This window comes from Laccaria bicolor, genomic scaffold (genome assembly GCF_000143565.1).
Source record: "Laccaria bicolor S238N-H82 LACBIscaffold_5 genomic scaffold, whole genome shotgun sequence".
NCBI lineage: Eukaryota > Fungi > Basidiomycota > Agaricomycetes > Agaricales > Hydnangiaceae > Laccaria > Laccaria bicolor.
The window spans coordinates 1,509,388-1,529,126 of record NW_001889876.1 but is presented as its reverse complement, the minus strand read 5'-3'; the positions used below and the strand labels follow the sequence as shown (position 1 = coordinate 1,529,126).

General features: G+C 47.7%; 6 protein-coding genes across 6 annotated transcripts; 5 read left to right on the top strand and 1 right to left on the bottom strand.

The window, feature by feature from the left end:
• Positions 1-3,456: 3,456 nt before the first annotated feature.
• Positions 3,457-4,691, bottom strand: LACBIDRAFT_314031 (uncharacterized protein; the record flags this gene model as incomplete). The annotated part of the gene is made up of 5 exons (XM_001877487.1): positions 3,457-3,580; positions 3,642-4,254; positions 4,302-4,479; positions 4,543-4,613; positions 4,673-4,691. The coding sequence occupies 5 exons, from the start codon at positions 4,689-4,691 to the stop codon at positions 3,457-3,459; spliced, it is 1,005 nt and encodes a 334-aa protein (XP_001877522.1).
• A 28-nt stretch (positions 4,692-4,719) lies between these two features.
• LACBIDRAFT_324316 (uncharacterized protein) lies at positions 4,720-7,333 on the top strand (the record flags this gene model as incomplete). The annotated part of the gene is made up of 7 exons (XM_001877852.1): positions 4,720-4,760; positions 4,819-5,122; positions 5,173-5,567; positions 5,621-5,749; positions 5,803-5,915; positions 5,973-7,170; positions 7,222-7,333. 7 exons carry the CDS (start codon positions 4,720-4,722, stop codon positions 7,331-7,333), a joined length of 2,292 nt encoding a protein of 763 aa, XP_001877887.1.
• Positions 7,334-8,686: 1,353 nt separating this feature from the next.
• Positions 8,687-9,232, top strand: LACBIDRAFT_314029 (uncharacterized protein; the record flags this gene model as incomplete). Its single annotated transcript, XM_001877851.1, has 2 exons — positions 8,687-8,744; positions 8,793-9,232. The coding sequence occupies 2 exons, from the start codon at positions 8,687-8,689 to the stop codon at positions 9,230-9,232; spliced, it is 498 nt and encodes a 165-aa protein (XP_001877886.1).
• A 93-nt stretch (positions 9,233-9,325) lies between these two features.
• On the top strand, positions 9,326-9,802 carry LACBIDRAFT_314028 (uncharacterized protein; the record flags this gene model as incomplete). Its single annotated transcript, XM_001877850.1, has 2 exons — positions 9,326-9,656; positions 9,693-9,802. The coding sequence occupies one exon, from the start codon at positions 9,326-9,328 to the stop codon at positions 9,596-9,598; it is 273 nt and encodes a 90-aa protein (XP_001877885.1). The 3' UTR covers positions 9,599-9,656; positions 9,693-9,802.
• Positions 9,803-11,547: 1,745 nt separating this feature from the next.
• LACBIDRAFT_314027 (uncharacterized protein) lies at positions 11,548-11,946 on the top strand (the record flags this gene model as incomplete). Its single annotated transcript, XM_001877849.1, has 1 exon — positions 11,548-11,946. The coding sequence occupies one exon, from the start codon at positions 11,548-11,550 to the stop codon at positions 11,944-11,946; it is 399 nt and encodes a 132-aa protein (XP_001877884.1).
• A 4,370-nt stretch (positions 11,947-16,316) lies between these two features.
• Positions 16,317-17,326, top strand: LACBIDRAFT_324314 (uncharacterized protein; the record flags this gene model as incomplete). The annotated part of the gene is made up of 2 exons (XM_001877848.1): positions 16,317-16,840; positions 17,089-17,326. 2 exons carry the CDS (start codon positions 16,317-16,319, stop codon positions 17,324-17,326), a joined length of 762 nt encoding a protein of 253 aa, XP_001877883.1.
• Positions 17,327-19,739: the final 2,413 nt, after the last annotated feature.

The following is a 19,739-nucleotide window of genomic DNA, read 5'->3' as shown; positions in this document are numbered from 1 at the left end:
TCACTTTCCGCCAAACATTCAAAGGCTCGGCTTACCTTAGGAACATTGAGGCTAGTGTTGTCCGTGAGATGCTCGAGCGCTTTGTAGAATTCATGAGCTGACAGCTTCCCAGTAAGGGTGACTGTGTGGAAGAGCTCGAGTAGGCGAAAAGTGGCGCAAGTCTGTGGGTAGTGGACAGTTGCTGGATACCACTCGACTCGGAGTAGTTGTTGCCGACTTGTTATGCGGTGGTCACAGCCACAAAAATCGACCGCGACGTAGTGTAAGCCGTTTGTATGAAGGACTATAAAGTCCTTGTGACCTGGCCTCGGGACCAGGCAAGGGGAACCCATGTGCCCGAGTTGCACACGTAGTCCCATATCCCTCAGTGTTGTTTTTTGGAAGAAAGTCTGGTTCCATTCCTACGTGGGTCAGCACTAGATCATCCAACAAAAGCGGAAGTCGTACCTGGATGATGTGAAGTGGCAGGTAACGGTGCTGCTGAAGGCAACAGCTACGACACTCGAGTACCCCCCCTAAGCAATCCTCACAACGATAAAGCCCATCAGCAGAGGTGCAGGACATGCACCCCTGCAGCTGACCATCGCCACGACCTTCCAGACGCAACATCTCCGAGAGGAACTCATCCCTAAATCCAGGATCCCCCTTTCCTTGACCGGCCCAATCAAGGAGTGGTGCATCCTGTAAGTCTAGTGTAAGTCGTCGTAACTCATGAGAAAAAAGACGTACCGAGGTTGGATAGCGTTTTGCAGTGACCTTTCCAGCAACATCTGAAACCGGCGCGACTTCTTCTTCCTGAGCGGGTTGATCAAGAGCTAGGATATCATCCACACCCTCTTCGTATAAGGCACTTGGGTTCCAATCGTACTGAGGAGGAGGGGAATCGCGAGTCAAAGTCCCTTTTCGTGGGGATGCAGGGGTCGGCTGGACGCGAAGACCATCACCAGTGATGTGGAAGGAACGGGCATGTGGAATGAGCATCTCGTCGTCAGAGTCATCGCGTAGTACAACAAACGTCTGTGTCTTGTGTTTGCCTCTCATGAGAAAATCAAGGGTCGAGAGGGATGCTTTGTCATCTGGCTAATACAGAAGCATTTACAAAGCAAATGGACTAAGATGTCGGTAAACTAACGAAACGACGACAAAAAGTTCGGTGGAGCTAAGAATATAACTACAAGGCCTTCAGTGGTGCACGAAATATTTCAACTTCCGGGTTACCAGCTGCACGTGCGCGCGCAAGTGAGTCCTGGACCACCTTTTCAATCTCCTTGAGCGCCTCTTCACAGTCCGAGCGATCTTGAGGTACCTCCAAGGTACGCATGATCTCCTGAATAGCAACGTTCATCAGAACCATCCAAGTCGGGTTTGCTGGTACAGGACCATCAACCATCACTGGGAAACGGAAGGCCAGCCAGCGGATCTGACCCCTTAGCCACTAAGTAGATAGTATGTGAGCGGCACATCTAGACCAGAACAATGAATGCGCGTACCTTTTCACGTTGCTTGCGAATGAAGTCTGTGTACTCAGGGTCTTCGCTGTAGTCCGCCTTCACAACAATCTGATGCTCGGGGTCTGGAAAACGCAGGAACCAGACCTGGTATGCACGCTCGAAAAATGCCTGGGTTTGTCCCTGAGTGTATGCTTCATAGAAGCTCGGAAGAAGTAACTTCAAGAGCTTCACTTGAATGGCACGCTTGTTCCGGCGAGAGAGGTATACGCCAAGGTCATGGAAAATCGAGATCTGAAGTGATCGATCGTTATATCAAGGGTTTAAAAGTCTATTTTAAACATACCTCAGGCTCAGGGTCCTTTAGCTTCCGGCTTGGTACCTTGAAAGTGATGTCTGGAGCGACGATAACAGTGACCTTGGGTTTGAGTGAACGCTTAACTCTGGTAGCCATGGTAGAAGGTTGGAGAAATTGGAAGGATGAGGGGACGTTGTGTGGTATTACATACGACTAAACCTTGTTTGGCTTCAACTATACAGTTGATAAGATACCAAATTTTCTGGATGGTTGCACAAACATGTCTGATACTAAATGAGAATACTACATGGGCAAACTAGATAACTAAGATAAAATTGTAACTACGAATCCTTGACTTCCTGGCAGATCTGGTACCCATAGATGCCGCTTTCACGCCAATCAGCCATCTCATCCAGGGAGGTGAGTGCATGGCTATGGACATCCTTGATGAGAGCGAGAATGTGCCTAAAATCTTTCGCTATCAATTCAGCCCCTTTCCACTCTTCGCCGCACCCGAATTCTTGAAGAACGCTGTCGAGCGCCTTGTGAAGGCCTAGGATGAACTCCATCCAAACCTTCTCTTGCTCCTCTAGAATCTCTAGGGCGAGATCCGGACGGTCAATACAAGCCTTGACGACAAGGTCGATGTAGTCATACAAATTGCCGTTGGTCATGTAGTCGAAGTGAATTTTGGACTCGAAGATAAACGTCAACGGATCTTCACTGTTAAGGCCGAGTCAGGGTTGTTTCATAGGCACAAGTAGAGAATTTACCTGAGTTTCTCTGGCGGTGCTAGCTCTACAGGCCCGGTTTCCTGCGGTTTAGAAGATTTTTGCTTCAATTCCTCCTTGGCCTTTTTTCGGTATCGATGACGCGACCGACGGCGGATTTGTTTCTTATTTCTGAAGCATGGGTTGAGGGTCGTGCTCTCAAAGAACTAAATAGACTCACTTTTCATAATATCTGTTGTCCTTCGTGCGCTTCGCAGAAAGTTTCTCATCTGGAGTGTTATACAGACAAAGACGACCCATGCTGGTGTAGGTAATAGGTATGAGCTTTGACGCGTGAAATATTGCGGTAGTAAGCAAATGTAAACACCACAACTTCGTCCGACCTATTGCACATTTCGAAAGGGTTTTGAAGATATAAAATAAATAGATGACATAGGTAGAGAGCCTTGATGAACCTCTCTTCAAATCTGTAATTTTCTGGAGGAAAGACCTTGTTGAGGTTTCAAGCGCGTCGAAAACATTACAAGGTGTCGTAATCCGTTACTCGTAAACCGTGATCTAACGGTTTCTACTGAGCACTCGTCCGACTTTTATGCTGCACTACAGGTACTGCCCAAAACTCTTGGCAATTACATTCTAAAGTATGTTGAGGGCCCATATACAAAATTTCTAGCGGTAGGATTAAGAATTGAGACCGCTGGAGCTCATCTAATTTTTGTTTCTTATGGAGGATTTCTATTTTGGGGAACGCCAGGCATTTCACATTCATAGATTCGAAGCCTTTCACATTCATGGATTCAGTTGGATTTATTCACCCTTAAGTCAATATGATTACGGGCGAACAATTTTTTTTTTGGAGAATATTACCACTACTACATGAAAAGGAGACAACATGACTTCGTAGTGTGGTAAGGCAGGCTAAGAGATTGGGCTACGTAACATGAACTTCAAAAAAATATACCAACGTCGCGCCACTAGCTCAGAGTCTCGCCGTGAGCCCTGCGTTCACAGCCGCGTCCATCCGGTTCTGACCTTCCTGAATACTATCGACGCGGCCAAAGACCGCACGCGAGACCCCGATGACAAGGGGGGAAACGTGCTCCCTATCAAGCGTGAGAGTAAGAGTAAGCCAAAATTCTGTGAGATTTGAAAATCGACACTTACCACCCTGCAAAAACGCCAATGTCTCTCCCGCGAGTGATACAGTAGAAAGGTCCTGCAGCGCCAGCGGCAGGCAGATGGTAATTGACTGCAGGGGCTGTCGTTAAGGTTGGCGCGGCCACAATGGGCGTTGCAATGATGGGCATTGCAACCACGGTTGTGACAGGGTTGGGAGCAGTGACAGTGTTGGTCGTGAGAGTGGGTACGGCCGTGGCCATCGTAACAACAGGCGCGAGAACAGGCGTGGCTGCAGCCAGCGTGGCAGGGGGTGCAACAATAGGAGTAGCGGCAGCCGGTGTAGCAACAGGCGCAGTTGCGGCGTTGGCAATAGAGGCGGGAGTAGAAACGGCGTCTCTGAAACTAGTCCGAGCCGTGGTCACAGCAGCTGAATCAGGAGAGGCGGCTGCTGTAGTCAGTGGCTCGTCGAGTGCTGTTTCCTCTCCATACGTTTCCGCTGCCGTGCTGGAAGCGGCAGTTGTGGCATCCGCGGCATCCGTGGTGGAAGTGGTAATTGTGGCATCCGTAGTGGGAGTGGTTGAGATGTTGAGGAGGGCTTGGATGAGTGTCAACGCAAGGCCAGGCGTGATTCTAAGCGAACGAAAGCTTTCTTCGATGGCTAGAGCGGATTGAGTATGGAGTATGAATGGAAGGCGAGTCCTTTACCTTCGACTGATAAGGGGGAATCAGTGTGGTCTGATGCACCATTCCCAGTAAGTTGAGCCATCGTAGAGGTGCGTAGATTTAGGCGTTGATGGAAAGCTGATTGAGGACGAAGATGTTGGGGGATAATATGAAAGGGCAACGGCTTTATATCTGGGGTGAAAAACGTCTTCTCAGATTCCTTCCCACAGCATGGTAAACGTAAAATGAGCAATGTCTAGCCAAATAATCAATAAAGACGTACAGCTCGGACTACCTTCGATTGTGCAATCGCCCACTCTAGATCCTTGCCATGGCTGCTGTTGGTTCCGTTGCCTGTCAGAGTGAAAAAAAAACGTAAATGAGTTTCGAAGTTTAGCCCAACGGATACGTACCATTGGCGATAACACCCATTGTTTGATTCCCTACCTAAAAGCTTGCTATGGCTGCCGTCAGTTCCAGCGTCGAGGAGCCTAAAACCTTGTGAGTCGAGTTCGTGATGTTACATGCTGGGCGCTGAGTGCGAACATCAACATTGCAGGGTCGATGCACAGCCACTGCTCCAGCCCTTAACACGCAATTGGGCGACTGGAGTGCGCCTCGAGTTTCTCCAGGGTTACATTGAAGATTATAAGGTCGCGCTCACTCACCCTAACCGCGAAGCATGCTCTGATCTGATCGACAAAATCGTGAACGCATGGTTTGAAAACTTCCACTGGACTCTTACTGTCAAGGAGGATCCAGCAGTCGTCAAACCACGCGTGCCTCTTGGTGAAGGAGGCTTTGAAAACCTATCTGCTGAAGATAGCGTTACGAAAGGCAAGGTAATCGTACGGATGCGCACTGTAAGTGGGTTAGTGTGTTATTCAATCTCGTCACTTAATGTCCTCATCAGTCGCTCACCAACTGGTTTGATCATCACACCAAACGAGCTGCCAAGAAATCTCCCAAATCAGCCGCTGGTAGTCCCGCAGCTATTCTTCTCAACAGGCTGCTCGGTGCAGACTCCGGCCTGCCCAAACAGATTGCTGGATGGGCGGCGTGGGGGAAAGCAAACTTTGCGTCTATGAAGTCGGCATTTGAAGAAACGTTTTCAGCGGGGGGGAAGCCGGAATCTCAATGCGCGTCGGAGTGCAACAAGTTCAAGAAACTCGAATTCGAGAAGTTAAGCGAGGAGGAACAAGAACTATGGAATGAGAAGGCGAAGAAAGATCATCAGTCGGTGAAGGAGGCCTACAAAAACCGCAAGGACAACCTACCCGAATTGTTGCCTCCAAAAGAGGCTCAGTTGTACGTTTGTTTGATTTCCTACATTCGTCGTCGCGTTGATTCTTTTCCATTAGAATTCTCAATAACCTTCACAATGTCTTGGGCCCGGTGATACAAGGGCTGGGGCAAGCTCTGGGGATGCATGTTACAGTTTTGTTGGGGGGGCCTGAGCCGAGGAAGAAGGGTGTGCTCAACGTCATAAGGTGATTGTTTTGTGATCTAACTTATCAATGCGACTTTCTGAATATGTTTTCAGTCTACATCAAGGGTTGAACAAGGCACCAGTCCCGAAACCATGGGGGTTAGCTGATAAAGAGGGCTGCAAAATTGTTACGGCACAGTTCCTCGAATTTATCAAGACCTGCTACAGTCCGTTCACGTTTTATTTTGCAAACAAACCCTGGTGACTAATATAAAATACTTTAGCACCTGAGGAACAACGAGCGCGTGCTCTCGACGAAAGTGATATCGTCGCAACTTCCACCGACCCCATCGCCTCTACCTCCAACATTGACGGGGATGGCGCTGAGTCGGACGAAGAAGGCGCTCAATCCTCTCCCTCAGATTTGGTTTCAACCTCAGCCGCCACCGGAGATAAGGGAAAACGTAAGAGAGGCGGGAAGGGGTCGGTTAAACGTCAGAAGAAGCAGAAGAAGCGTCGCACTGCGGCTTCTGATGATTCGAATGCCGAGGATGACGACGAGAACTACAACGAGGATGTGGATGTTGTAGAGAGCGGCAGAGGAGAGGAGCTCACCAGCGACGACGAGGACGAGGAGCGCACAAGGACCAGTTCCAGACAAGGCACCAAAGGGACAACGATGGATCCCTCGCGCTTCATTGGGGATAATGAGACAGGCATGGAATCAGCTGTCAACCGTAACGTTGATACAGCTCTTCCATCAGCCATCTTTCCTGAGCCGGCTTCGGTTGAAGATATCGCCCACGCCCCCACCGTTCAGCTGTCAACTTCGAATTCTGGAGCCGCTCCCCTCTCGACGGACACGCTGCTTTCTGGAGCCGCTCCCCCCTCCACCGACACGCCACCCCTTACAATTGAAGGTCCTCATTCTGTGACCCTCCCTCCCGTGGACGTGAAATGGCTGGCGTGGTTTGGGAAGGCATACGCACAATTGACATCTGGTAATCTTGGACGAACCTTCTCGGCAACAATCTTGAAGTACATCGAGTTTGAAAAGCGTACCAGCTTCGGCATCGGAGTAGCGGGAGGTGGTTTCAAAATTGACAAGAGGCCGAATGAGGTGGGATGGTGGGTTGCTCGTGGCCGCAAAGTCACGCCAAAAATTACACTCGAGAAGCTGCCGGCGTTCGAGCAGGCATGGTGGGCATGGTGGAAGGGTTTGCAACCCATGGCGCGTGGGGCAACTGAGGTGGATGGGTTCTTGGATGCGACACATCGCGGCCTTTTGGATGGGGAAGACGGATGGGCCTGTGTTCGTAAGCATGGGCAGAACGGCTGGTACACCGTTCTCGCAACTTTGGTGTGGTGGGCTACCACCCTCGGAGATGACCATTCATCCCATGCTGGATGGGTAGCTGCCGTGGAGGATGTCAGCTGGGTCTTGTCTCAGGTTCTAGGCTTGTCGGATTCGGGCTCGTCGAGGTAAGTTTATTTGTGAACTTACTTGCCATACTCTAATTGACTTTGCTCTAGTCTTGTCTCTCAAAAGCCCGCTGCGTCGACTCCCCAAAAGCGTGTACGCTCGACTCTCGTTCCTCAGGTCCCGGCCATTCCCCCTGCCAAGAAGCGCAAGTTGAGGGTATAGAAATTGAGGCCACTCGCCGTCCATCTATCCGTCTTCGCCTGTCTGTCACCTTCGTCATGCCCCAATTTTGCTGTTTTTTTTTCTTCGTCGTGATTTGAACCATGTATACTGCCATCTTGTCGTATCATATCTTGCTGTATAAATATTTCTTGTTGTATATGCTGGAGCTCGACACTTTGAACTGGAATTAAAGATTGCAATGATCTACTAAAAATAAATCATAGTGGTGGGTGACACAGAAAAGTTGAAACAACCATATCACAGTGTAACCTAATATAATAGAATGATTTTGCACCCCAAGGATCGTTCGCGAAGGAGAGAGAAGTGGTTTGTGGGTCACGTGATGGTTGGTTGAAGTCGCGCAAGTGACGTGTCGCGTCGCTCTCCAACGCCGTTCCGCTGCTGTTCACCCCGTGTGGCAGATATTACACATCGGAAATGAATAATAAGTAGTTTAGCAACAGATGTTACATACCTACTGCTGTGGTGTACCTACAGTGTACCCCTAGTGAAAAAAAAAAAAAAAACATATAAATACAACAAACATATCAGTGCGGAAGAACGGAAATCATATGGCAGATGTGTTGAGGGAAGGAAACACATCCGCCGTATGATTTCCGACTGTCATTGATGGACAGCGACAGATATTGATGAAGGATTTGCAATATTACATCAAAACAATAATAATTGATGGCAGAACCAAGGACAATCACAACAAGAACCCCGTTCTGATCCCAAAACAAACCTAAGAAGTGTGATTCTTCAGAAACCTATCCTAGGGGCCAAATTTACTGAAAAAAACCAATTTTTTTCGGAATTCTGAAGGCCAACATTTATAAAAATGGAATGCACAAAAGATTGCTTGAGGACAGACCACAACATCCCACTACCTGGGCTATAGGACTTTGTGCATGTATGCAGGTCTTTTTGGTATTTAAGTACAGCCTAGGCTGATTACAAGGGACCCGGCTCCTTCTTCACCATTCACATCATCCTCATAATTGACTGGAACATGAGCTTCAATTATCAGCACCAGAAACGCTGCCCATCGCCACCGTCCTTGCAAACTCTCCGAGGACCCTTACGTTAGGTCGCGAAGGATTAATCAGCGGTGGTGGATATCTGTGCGAGTGTGGGACTGAATCGGAGGGAGTTTGCCCTTGTACAGGAACGCCAGAGTGTAGGAAGAGCGTCGATTGTGTTACGCCGCTGGGACAAGAAATTGATTCGCAATCATCCCAGGAAGGAAAGTGAAACGACAAGTAGGAAGGCGAAAGCAGATCGTTGGAATTCTGGTACGGTTCTCTCGCAAAGTTTCCCCGGACATTTTCTGACTTCATCGCAGGTATTGCAATGATCCACTCCCTCGTTATTGGATTGACTCTGGCCATCACATCTGGATCAGATTTTGGTCTGTCTCCTTCATGGTTTCTTCTGCAAGTTTACTGATGTCCTTTAGCTTCGTTGACAACTGCAATCATCTTCCACCAGCTTTTCGAAGGGCTCTCACTAGGGATTCGTATCGCAGCTCTTTCCCGAAAAGATAATAAAGCAGACGATGAAGAGACAGGGTCAAGTAAATCGTCTCCAACAATACGTATGGCACAGCCTTCAAGTACTACAATCGACGACGAAGAAGCCGCGAAGCCACAGTGCAGAAAGCTAAGTCCAGCAAAACAAACTTCAAAGATCAGCCCGTTTGCAGCCTGGCTTCACCACCACCACCACCATCATCAGAACCACCATGAAGGGTCGGATTCAACGTTGTGGGAACGGGATTCGAGTTCACCAGGGGACACAAAAGAGCCAACTCGGGGAATCGACTGGCTCAAATTGACCCTCTCGCTTCTCTTCACCATCACGATCCCTTTAGGCATGGGGGTAGGCATGGTTGTCTGAACTCGTCATAACGGGGCAGTCAAAAGAATGGTGTGTACCACCATTCGACAGAGAGCTGGGTGCAGGACTAACATTGATCTTCATTCAGCAGAAATGCTCTTGACCCAGGGCCTAATGTCCGCCATATTGGCAGGACTGCTCATCTACGCCGCAACGGTGGAGATGATCGCTGGAGACTTCGTGTTTGGGGACGTGGTGGGACATGGGCACCATCGCCAGGCCCCAATGCCAAACAAAGTGAGTGCGGGGAAGGAGAAGGAGAGGGTGCCGTTGATCATGATCATGATGAGGTGGAAGGGCACGGAGATGAGCATGGACATAATGGACACAGGGCTTCCTCTATGGGGAAGAAGGCTCTTGTGGTAGTGAGTCTTCTTGCGGGTGTGCTGGGTATGGTACATGTTGGGTTAGTCGAGTGAGTTCCGCGTCAGTATTAGGAGAGGGTCTGGGGTTGATCCTTGTGTATTACCAATGAGTTCTTACTACTAGAACTCTTAGCTTTCAGACAATGTATCAATGATCATGCTTGCCTTGCACGCACCTCGGTACCACCAAATCGCCTATATTGTGGACAATTTCTGACCTCTGTACTCATGACTCAATTCAAAGGGAACTCCTAATGCCCTGCAAAGCAATGAGGCACGTACCGCGAGCGAAAATGCTTGTCGTGTATCACTCACTAAACCTCTAACCGACCCTCCAGAACAGCCTGGTTGTCATTGTCCAGTGGAGCTTTATGGTCTTTTGGAATAAGCAGCGTGTTGTTGTGCACTCGGCACATGTGAAGCCAAATATCTAGCGTCTTGGATACTTCTTCAAGCCTTCGGCAGCCTCCCTCCTGAGCAGTGTATGAGTTAGTTCTATTCAGAAAGAAAATTGAACAACAATCAGATATATAACGCTGTTCCATTACCAAAGTTACAAATTACCCTTCGCACTTCTGGACAACTTCTCAAAATATCATGAGCATGGTCGGGTACAACGACCGTTTGCACACTGGGAGATGTTCGGCCTTCAAAAGCCGATTTCAGGCTACTGGTCACCTTGCCAGCATATACGGAAAGAATCGACAGTGTGTGTAGGTTAAGTAGAGGCCTGAAGACGACTGACATAGGCGGGCAGGACTGTTGCCGTTGAGCAACGTGGAAGTATGACACTCACACACCTGTTTATTCAACGGTAAATCACATTTGACTTGATGGATGAAATACAGGCACGCACTGGACATGAGCAGCGTATTGAGGGTTTTGCGCGAGGCCTTTGCTTTTCCTCTCCAATGATCTGGTGAGCCAAAGATTCCACGCAGTTTTCTGGGATCGGGAGGTGCAGACCTCGACGCACTCCAAAAGCAGAGGCAGAAAAATCAATCTCCATTGTTGGCACGTCTGAGAGAGAGCTCTGAGGAGTTGGTGCACTCAAGAGGGGAAGCGGGTAGGGTGCTGTGGGAATATACCCCATAGAGAGGGACCCCAACCAGCGGGTGTGAAAATATGATAATATTTCCATAAGGAGTCACAGGCAGCCCTAAGGCACTTGATCTGTTATTGGGCAAGACGGCCTCGAGTCCAACGAGACTCAAGAGTTTCGCACCGACCACATCTATCGACGAGAGTGTCGCGCCGACCGCAGGCTCTAGTCTAGCGCGCTTTGCACGTCGGGGTGGCATGATGGAGAGGCGAATACGATGGTTCCTGACTGAGATGAAAACAACCAAAAAACAAGCCTTTTTTATAATGGCTGTCAGCTCGAAGAAGTCCTTCCAAAGGAGTTGTCTGCAAAATGAGCGCTCACGACCATGTCTGTTCCAGATCACTTACATACCTTTGCGATCTAGCCATCGGACTTGGCGATTTCAGCTTCGTTTCAGCTTGGTGTCTCTGACTTCACCTTGGAAACCGTGCATTTTTAAACTTGAAGACAAGTTGTTAACTTCACGATGAGATAAGCGAATTCCTGAAATTTACCTTTGCAATTTAGCCATCGGACTTGATGATATTTCGCTTTTGATGACAATTTGACGAACTAGACCTTTGTTTGGGTTTGTTACACTTGGTAGATAGCTCGTTTGTCGTCGATAATGAATTTATGGGGAGGTTCTGCTCGTCCGTTCTACCTTGTAACGAAAATATGGCCCTCGAAAACCTTGGCTGCAGGACTTTGAATTTACTTGGAGACCTTTGAGCACAGCTTTACACTTGAATGCGTTCACAGATTTTGTGCAGCCCATATTACTGTCGCTGTCAGACGTTGTCCGGTGGCAGGGCTCACAGACGGCATGTCCTGCACTCGGCCACCTCATCCTCAAGTCTGAAATAATGCTTCGATGTAGGTCTTCAAACACATCCTTTCAATATAAACCCCATTACAACACGATCCCCAGCAGCAAAAAGTATTACATCACTCTTTATGGCGGTTCTGGTGTTGGGGGTACGGACACAAACGAAGGCATGACGGTCCGCGAATGCCGGAAACACCTAAGTGCACCGGTAGGATGGAGGGACGAGGTTATGATTGGCATCATGGCAAGGTTCTGGGGGATGCATAAGGATATGCAGGAGGTGGATTATTGGGAGGCTATGCGGGACCTTGGGTTTATGGAGGTTTTGGAGGGCGTTGAGGGCGCTATGCTGGGTGATGGTATGGATGTGGACAAGAAGAAGCCGACGACGTACAAGAAAGCACAAAAACGAAACCGACCAACCCGGTCCTTTTGACACTCGAATCATTCCATAAGACGGCGGTGATGTATATATGGCTGAGCTATCGGATGCCAGTGGTGTATGCTCAGCAGGAGAAGGGGCGATGGGGAGGGAATGACGATGGGTGGGAAGGAAGGTGGGAATGAGCCTCGGTAAAACAGGCTGGGATTTTCCTGGAAAGGAATACTGTGATTTGAGATTGCTGAGAGCAGAGAAAAGTTCATGGCCCTTCGCGGTGCTTCACACCGCTCCTTGAGTGATGTACACTCGAAGGAGGTTCTAGTGGGCAGCTACGCCGGTTTTCTCAGAGCCGAATGGTTGGCTCGCCGTTGGGCCTTGACCTCAGTAAAAAAGGCTGGGATTTTGCTGAAAAAGGAATACTGTGATTCAAAATTGCTGACGGCCTGAATACTCCCTATGGTCTCGAGGTGAGGGTGGTCTCCTGTACTCTCGAGCTGGCGGCGGGAGTTTATCGGATTGAAGGTCTCAAGATGGGTAGCAGGGTGGACCATAATCGTCGCGAGGAAGGGGTTTCTTGCAGGATGAGCAGGATGATCTTGTTGAATGCGATCAATGAGAGGACTTTCAATGTGGTGACGACGTTGAGGGGCTCTATGGGGCTGTTGGCTCAGACATTTGCAAGGGATAGTCACAAATTTAAACTTACATGAACCAAGAACTTGAGAGTGGGGAGCGGCAACGCCTGCAAAATCAGCGTGACGCTTGTCCTTGTTTGGCTCCCACCAAACTTTACATCTCAGATGTATTAAGGTCTTCGCAAAGTGGTTTGTCCACTGGAAGAATCCGAAAACTTGACTCCCCTCGTTGGTAGTGATGCCGCATTTTTTAGCCGGTAAATTCTTGTTTTGCTTATAGAGAGTGTAATTATTATTCAAACTTTACATTCTTGGACTCTCCAGATAGATAGGAAGTAGATTTAAATTATTAAAAAAAGAACGTAAAAAAGCATTACGTTTTCGTTGAGCTATTTATGTTTAGCTGGTTGCCAAGTCACAGCTCAAATGAGCCAGCTTTTTTTCAAAGCCAGTTGAATCTCTCAATCAAATTTTGGTCGTTCTTGGCGATCTTTTTTTTAAAATTTAGATCTACTTCCCATCTACACGGAAGGTCCAAGAACATAAATTCGAGTGAAAACTCCACTCTGTATAAACGAAACAAAAAATAAGCCATTAAAAAAACGCGGCAACACTACTCGTTGGGTACCACTTTTAAAATCAAGGGTCTCCAATATATCAGGAAGGTTTAGACTGATTAGGATGATAAAGATTAGCTACGTAGCCTACCACCTGTGCTGCGTTAGTGAATAAAATACTGTTAACTTCTCTGACCCAGTCTCCCTCATCAAAGAATACAGGCCAGAAACTAACATCACTATGCTCTGAATAAACATAGCTATCCCAGACAGATCCACCCTCCCAATGCACCAACACTCCTGATCAACTTATCATGCTCAGGAACCTTGACAAAGCCCTGCACGTCTGTCATGGTAGCATCCTTGACTTCAATACCTCCTCTTCAGAACTCAGTCCATCGTCGTCCTCGACCTCCACTCTGCACAGAAGAGAATCTATCGTAAATTCTGGGATTGTGTGGTGTAGATCGTCGGATCGGGATAGGTGGAGAAAGCCTCAGAAACGGGAAGTGTCGAGATGAAAGCATCCGCAGCTTATCTGAATGGGCAGCTGTGTTCCAAGGGATGGCCCAGCTATCAATGGTGTGGATGGGGACAAGGCAACGACTCTATCTTAGTAGTAGTATTGTTTAGCTCTGTTCAACGAAATCCTGGCATACCTGGTGCACTTTGACTAGCAATCTGCAACTCCCCATCCTTTTTCAGCTTCTGTCATTGCCAGTGCACCTGTCTCTGGCATATGGCAGAATTTCAGTGGGTTTTCAAGCAAATATGATAGTCCTTTCCTGTGAGCGGCACCGATACACCGCACAGATCACATTGGACCAAATGTTGGCTTGGATTATTAGACAGTACTGCTTGGTGGTATTGCCGAATTGGTGAAGGCAGTCAATGAACTCAGGTGGTAAATAGCTTGAGTGTCAATGTCGGTTCTCCTTTTCAGCGTGACGATGAGAGTAAGGGTATACTGTAGCAAATGTCGAAGAAGGTACCTTGGTGTATGGTAAAGACACCATCATCCTAATCGGTCTATACCTTCCTGATATATTCGAGACCCTTGATTTCAAAAAGTGGTACCCAACGAGGGGAGTCAAGTTTTCGGATTCTTCCAGTGGAGGCCCCTTGGAGGACCCCGGGCAATGGTAGCAGAGGCCAGGTCACAATCCAGATGGATTTTGAAGAAATTTTGAAAAAGGCCAGGAGCCAATCCAGACGAAATTGACGAAAATTTCGAAACAGCCAGTGCCCTTCATCCGGACAAAAATTCCACCTCACTATGTAGCCAGGTGAGATGTCCAGACATATGTCAGCTATGGTGAAGTGGCTCAGCGCCAGTAGTCACCAGGCACCAGAGTTTGTAAAGCTCTCATGTTTGAATCTCCTGCTGTACTATTTTTTCCCAAAATTTTGGCTTGTCTGGATCTGTGTGTTCTAAATATTTTATTTTATTTTATTTGGTACAAGGAGCTCGAGCCCTCTCAACAACAGGGCTCTATTCTCGAGCTCTTCCCCGACGACTTGAATTAATTCCACACCCTACAAAAAATTGACAAGCAACTACAAGCGACATTAAACTTGAAGCTCTCACAAAGTGCTAGTGTGAAAATTAAGGCCCCCAGAAGCTCACGCTATTTCTTGTCCACAAAAAGCAGTCAAAATGGGCCTCAAATTCACTATGTTTGGGGCCTCAAATTCACTATTTTGGACAAAGGTCCACACGTGACTCGCCCAAAATGGAAGCTCTCTGTGAATTTTACAACGCAAAAGTTTTCGGCCCCAGAAACAGATAACATATGTACTACTGATGTAGCCAACGAAATTGGCTTCTTCTCTTCATTGCTGACAGTAAAATCTCCATCTTTGATATGAATGTTATTCCAGAAAATTTTCTGCCCTGTTGCACCCTCAAATCCGCTATTGTGGACAAACCTGGGGCCAAAATCGCCTTGAATCCACTATTCTGGGATAAAGATTGGCTAATTTTTCGGCCCTCAAATCCGCTATTTTTGGACAAGAAATGGCTTGAGCTTCCCGGGGCCTGAAAATTATGCTAGATAATGTGCTACTAGTACTAGATACCAGGTTGAACACAAGTGGCCTATTATTTGTAGTCATTGCCTTTTGGTGTTATTACGATGCCTGGTACCTCATTTCCTCGATTTCTGAAATCCCAAGCCTCATTGTGATATAGGATTGGAAGGGAATGCCCAGAGGCCATAGTCAAACAGTGGTATATAGCTAGATTTGGATATCTTACATAATATATTGATCTTTTGTCTTGAACCACCATCTTGTCAGCAGTCTTGCCATCCTCTTGCACTACATGTAGTGCTTTGTATATCTGTACTTCCTACAGTATGCATAATCATGTTGGGCCAGCTGAGTATCTTGTAACTGCTCATTGCTCACTCATGGGTGTTGATCCCAGATCCACCCATTCTTGCCTCCTCCTTCCCTCTTGGCTTCAGCTATGCGAGAAGTCAGAGTGAACGCTTCACAATGGTGGGGGCACCGTGGACTTCACCAAAGCATGGTTGAAGTCTGCATCTCTTGGTAGAGGGAGAGCTGGAGAGTTGTGGGAATGCGCCAGCTCATCACAGGAGGAACCTTAGCATGGATGGTAGCTGCTGCTCACGCACTTCGCGGCGGGCTTACTACTTCATGTGAAAGGGCTCATCCATCCTTCAGTTGGATGAACCATTGACTTTCACTTGTGCTTGCACAGCTGGTTGAGGTTTGTTCAATTGGGGTGCTGCGCTGACTCTGAGCAGCTGGGCTTTGGGATTTCGCGACTACGCGGCCTGAAGTCTACTGTGAGGAGAGTTCCTACTCACCTATGTCTGGATTCCGTGACTACGCGACCATTGACTTGGTGAGGAGGTTGCCTGCAACCAGTGTCGCCTGCTGCTTTGTGCTGCTTCACTGTCTCTGAGACTCCACCTGTTCCTCAACCATCTCCCTTGTCTTTTAGCATCTAGGCCTCTCAAGAACAGCCAGATGTTCATTGACATCCCTCCAGTTCAGTCTGCTGCTCTGGAAATTATGTGCTATGCCCTACTATGCTTCTCTCCCAATCTTTGCTCTTTTCTTGCTTGAGGAATGAGTGTTCTCATCCTCCTTACTTCTCTATGAACTCCCTTGAATGGCTCTTCTTGGTTTCTGAATGGTTAGAAGGGTTTGGAGTGGTTTTGGGTTGGATGGGGTTGATGGGACATCAACATGGGACTTATTCATGCCATATCTCGCCAACCGACACCCCGATTGCTCTCGTCTCTTTTGCGCTGGGAAGCCCTCGTTCACACCTTTCTTTGGGCCCCCTGAACTCGCCAAACGGTCACGTATTGGCTACGCTTCACCTAGTTCAGCCTGGTATGGCCAAAATGAACATATCTCGTCCGTTCTCGGCGAGATCCTCGTCGTTCCTTTTGTTCTTTGGCTCGTTTTGAATCCACGGTCAACGCGCTTCTGGGAAGCCTTTATACGTGTCAAACGGACGAGCGGTTCTCGTGTTACAGCACCATCCCTCCAACAACCTCTTACATGTGACTTGTTCATGTCATATCTCGCCAACCGACGCCCGGATCGCGCTCATCTCTTTTGTGTTAGAAAGCCCTCGTTCACACCTTTCTTTGGACTCCCTGAACTCGCCAAACGGTCATCTATTGGCGGCGCTTCCCCTAGTTCAGCCTGGTATGACCAAGATGAACATATTTCGTCCGTTCTCGGCGAGATCTTCGTCGTTCCTTTTGCTCTTTGGTTCGTTTTAAAGCCACGGTCAATGCGCTTCTGGGAAGCCCTTATACGCGCCAAACGGACGAGCAGTCCTTGTGTTACAGTGCCATCTCTTCAACAACCATTTCCCCATTCCTATTGTCATAACCTGCTCGCATCGGATGTTCTATAGCTCGTTTTAAACGTTGGATTCGTACCTTTCCGACGCACCTATTTATGTCGATAACGGACGACAGCCTGGTCTGCAGTATGCATTTACTCCAGAACTGCAGTTTCTGGGTATCACCTCTCTATCTCGACAACCACGGCTCGTCACGATATGCGAATTATACCGTTGGAAAGGCGTCGTTCGTAGCTTTCGAACGGGTATTTGATCTCCAGGAACGGGCTAGAAATCACTACGCTATGCTCAAACACATTTTTGGCTACCTCAGGATCTCCCCTCTATTTGGGGTGTTAAGACTTGATTGGAGGACTCTTATGGGCAGGGGAGACACCTCAACTGGTTGAGAGTTGCTGCTCGCACATTACGCGGCAGACTCTTCTTCAGTCATGGTAACCTTCTGGCTCTCTCAGAAGGCTGATTGCTGCTCGCGTGTTTCGTGGCGGATCAGTGTAGAGGAGTTAGTGTTTGGAAGTTAGGTTAGTTAACCGGAAAATAACCGAGACTGGACCGAACCGTAACCGATCAGGACCGCAAAAATTACCTAACCGATCCTAACCGTAACCGCGGTCCGGTTAGTGGTTAGGTGTCATCCCAAAATATTCAAGACCAAACAAAAACCGGTTAGGACCGGTTATAACCGGTCTTTGTGTCCTAACGTTACACACAAATATTCCCCTGTTTAAACGCTTTCTAACGATCCAAAAATCATATTTTTTAGTGGAGAATTGACATATTTACGGTGAATTGAAATTTAAGTGACTATTTTCCTGTCATCACATGTGTGATAATGTGACATTGATACAACAATGGCGATCCATGAGAAACGCTCGCAGGTCGGGTGTACTCGACCTGCGAGGTTGTTTATGAAAATCGTGCAAGGTGGTGTTTCACCTACACACGCCTCGCTGGTGCATGCAGCATAATGCTTGTATTAGAAATATAATATAGGTTTGTAATTATGTTAGTACAGAGAAATAACCGGTTAGGACCGGTCATGTAACCGACCGCTAACCGTTACTAACCGATTATATCGGTTAGTAGCAGTCCGGTTCGGTTATTTTGGGTTTCGTGGCACAAGGTAACCGGTCTCGGTCTCGGTTAGAGCCCTTGAGGGCTCAATAACCAGACCGGACCGGACTTTCAAACACTAAGAGGAGTTGCAGCTCGCGCATTACGTGGCAGACTCTTCTTCAATCATGGTAACCTTCTGAGTCCCTCAGAAGTACTGATTGCTGCTCGCGTGTTACGCGGTGGATCAGTGTTGAGGAGTTGCTGCTCGCGCATTACGCAGCGGACTCTTCTTCAATCATGGTAACCTTCTGGCTCCTGATTGCAGCTCATGTTTTGCAGCGGATCAGTGTTGAGGAGTTGCTGCTCGCATATTATGTGGCAGACTCTTCTTCAATCATGGTAACCTTATAGATTGCTGCTTGTGTGTTGCATGGCCTGTGTCCACTCTGGGGGGCAAGATTTATGACAACATTTTTTTTTTCTTCCCCTTTCTTTCGACCTCCTATCATTCCTACCCAACATGGCACCACCTCTACCTACTCTGACACCAACTTAGGATCACAGCTTGTAATTTTCCACTGCACAATCTCTTCGCCTCTATCCTCCCTGGCTTGATTCTTGAGATTCGCACACTGGAAAAGTGGGGGGCTGTATGGGAGTATAGGTGGAATATGGGAGGAGAGGCACAAGCCTCTATCCCATTACACACTCCCCACATCCAGATCACACACCACAATGGAAGCAAGCTACATCACCTTGATGGGTAGAGGGAGTTGAGTTGGGATCAACGATCTGAGTGGAGAGGCACAAGCCTCTATCACACTATACATGCCTTGTACCCAGACCACAAGTATGATGGAAGCATGCTACACCATCTTGATGGGGAAAGGCAATGGAGTTGGGATGGATGACCTGGAAGCCATCCACTTGCATGGTTTCCTAGTTAGTGATTGTCATGGGTTTCGCAACCCGTGCGGGTAAGGGTAAGGGTACATGTGGGTAGGGGTACGGGTTTGATCTTCACTACCCTCGCCAAACCCGTACCCGTGACAGGGGTTGGCGGGTACCCGTAGCAATACCCGTCATATAAATAGTCATTTTTTCTTTGGGCAGATCATGGTCCGTGTCACTAAGTCACACGTAAAAATTACAAGCAATATTTCCAAGTTGTTTTAAAAATATATAACGAAGGTTTTCGTCCTAAGTTTATTCATTAAGTCATTGTTTGTTTGCCTCGAGGTCTCGCATTAAGGTCAAAAATATGTAGATTATCACCAAGACATGCGTATAACATACAAAAAAAGTCTCTAAGGTATTTATAATATATCTACGGTATAGGTAATTTATCGCCGACTGTCTCGGGCAGTGACTACCAGTTGATTTGTGGCGATTTTGACATCAACCTTCCTCAAAAGTGTTGTTGATTTCGTTTTGTAAGGACGAATCAATGTTATTCGTGTATTTGGGAGCAAGTACAGTGTATCATGCCGAAACTAAGTAATACAAAAGTACGTATGATTATATCTACGGCACACCTACAGTAAATACGAGGAGGGGGGTGTACATTATATCTACAGTGTACATTAATACTATACTACATTACTCTATAAACGTGGAGGGAAGAGGGAGTGGAGAAGGAAAGAAAAGAAAGACGTACGACGCTCAAGCGCTATATATCCAGGCCACTTTAGGGCGAGTTTGGGTTTAGGGCCGGCATAGAACGTTGAGGGCAGGCGTGGAAGAACG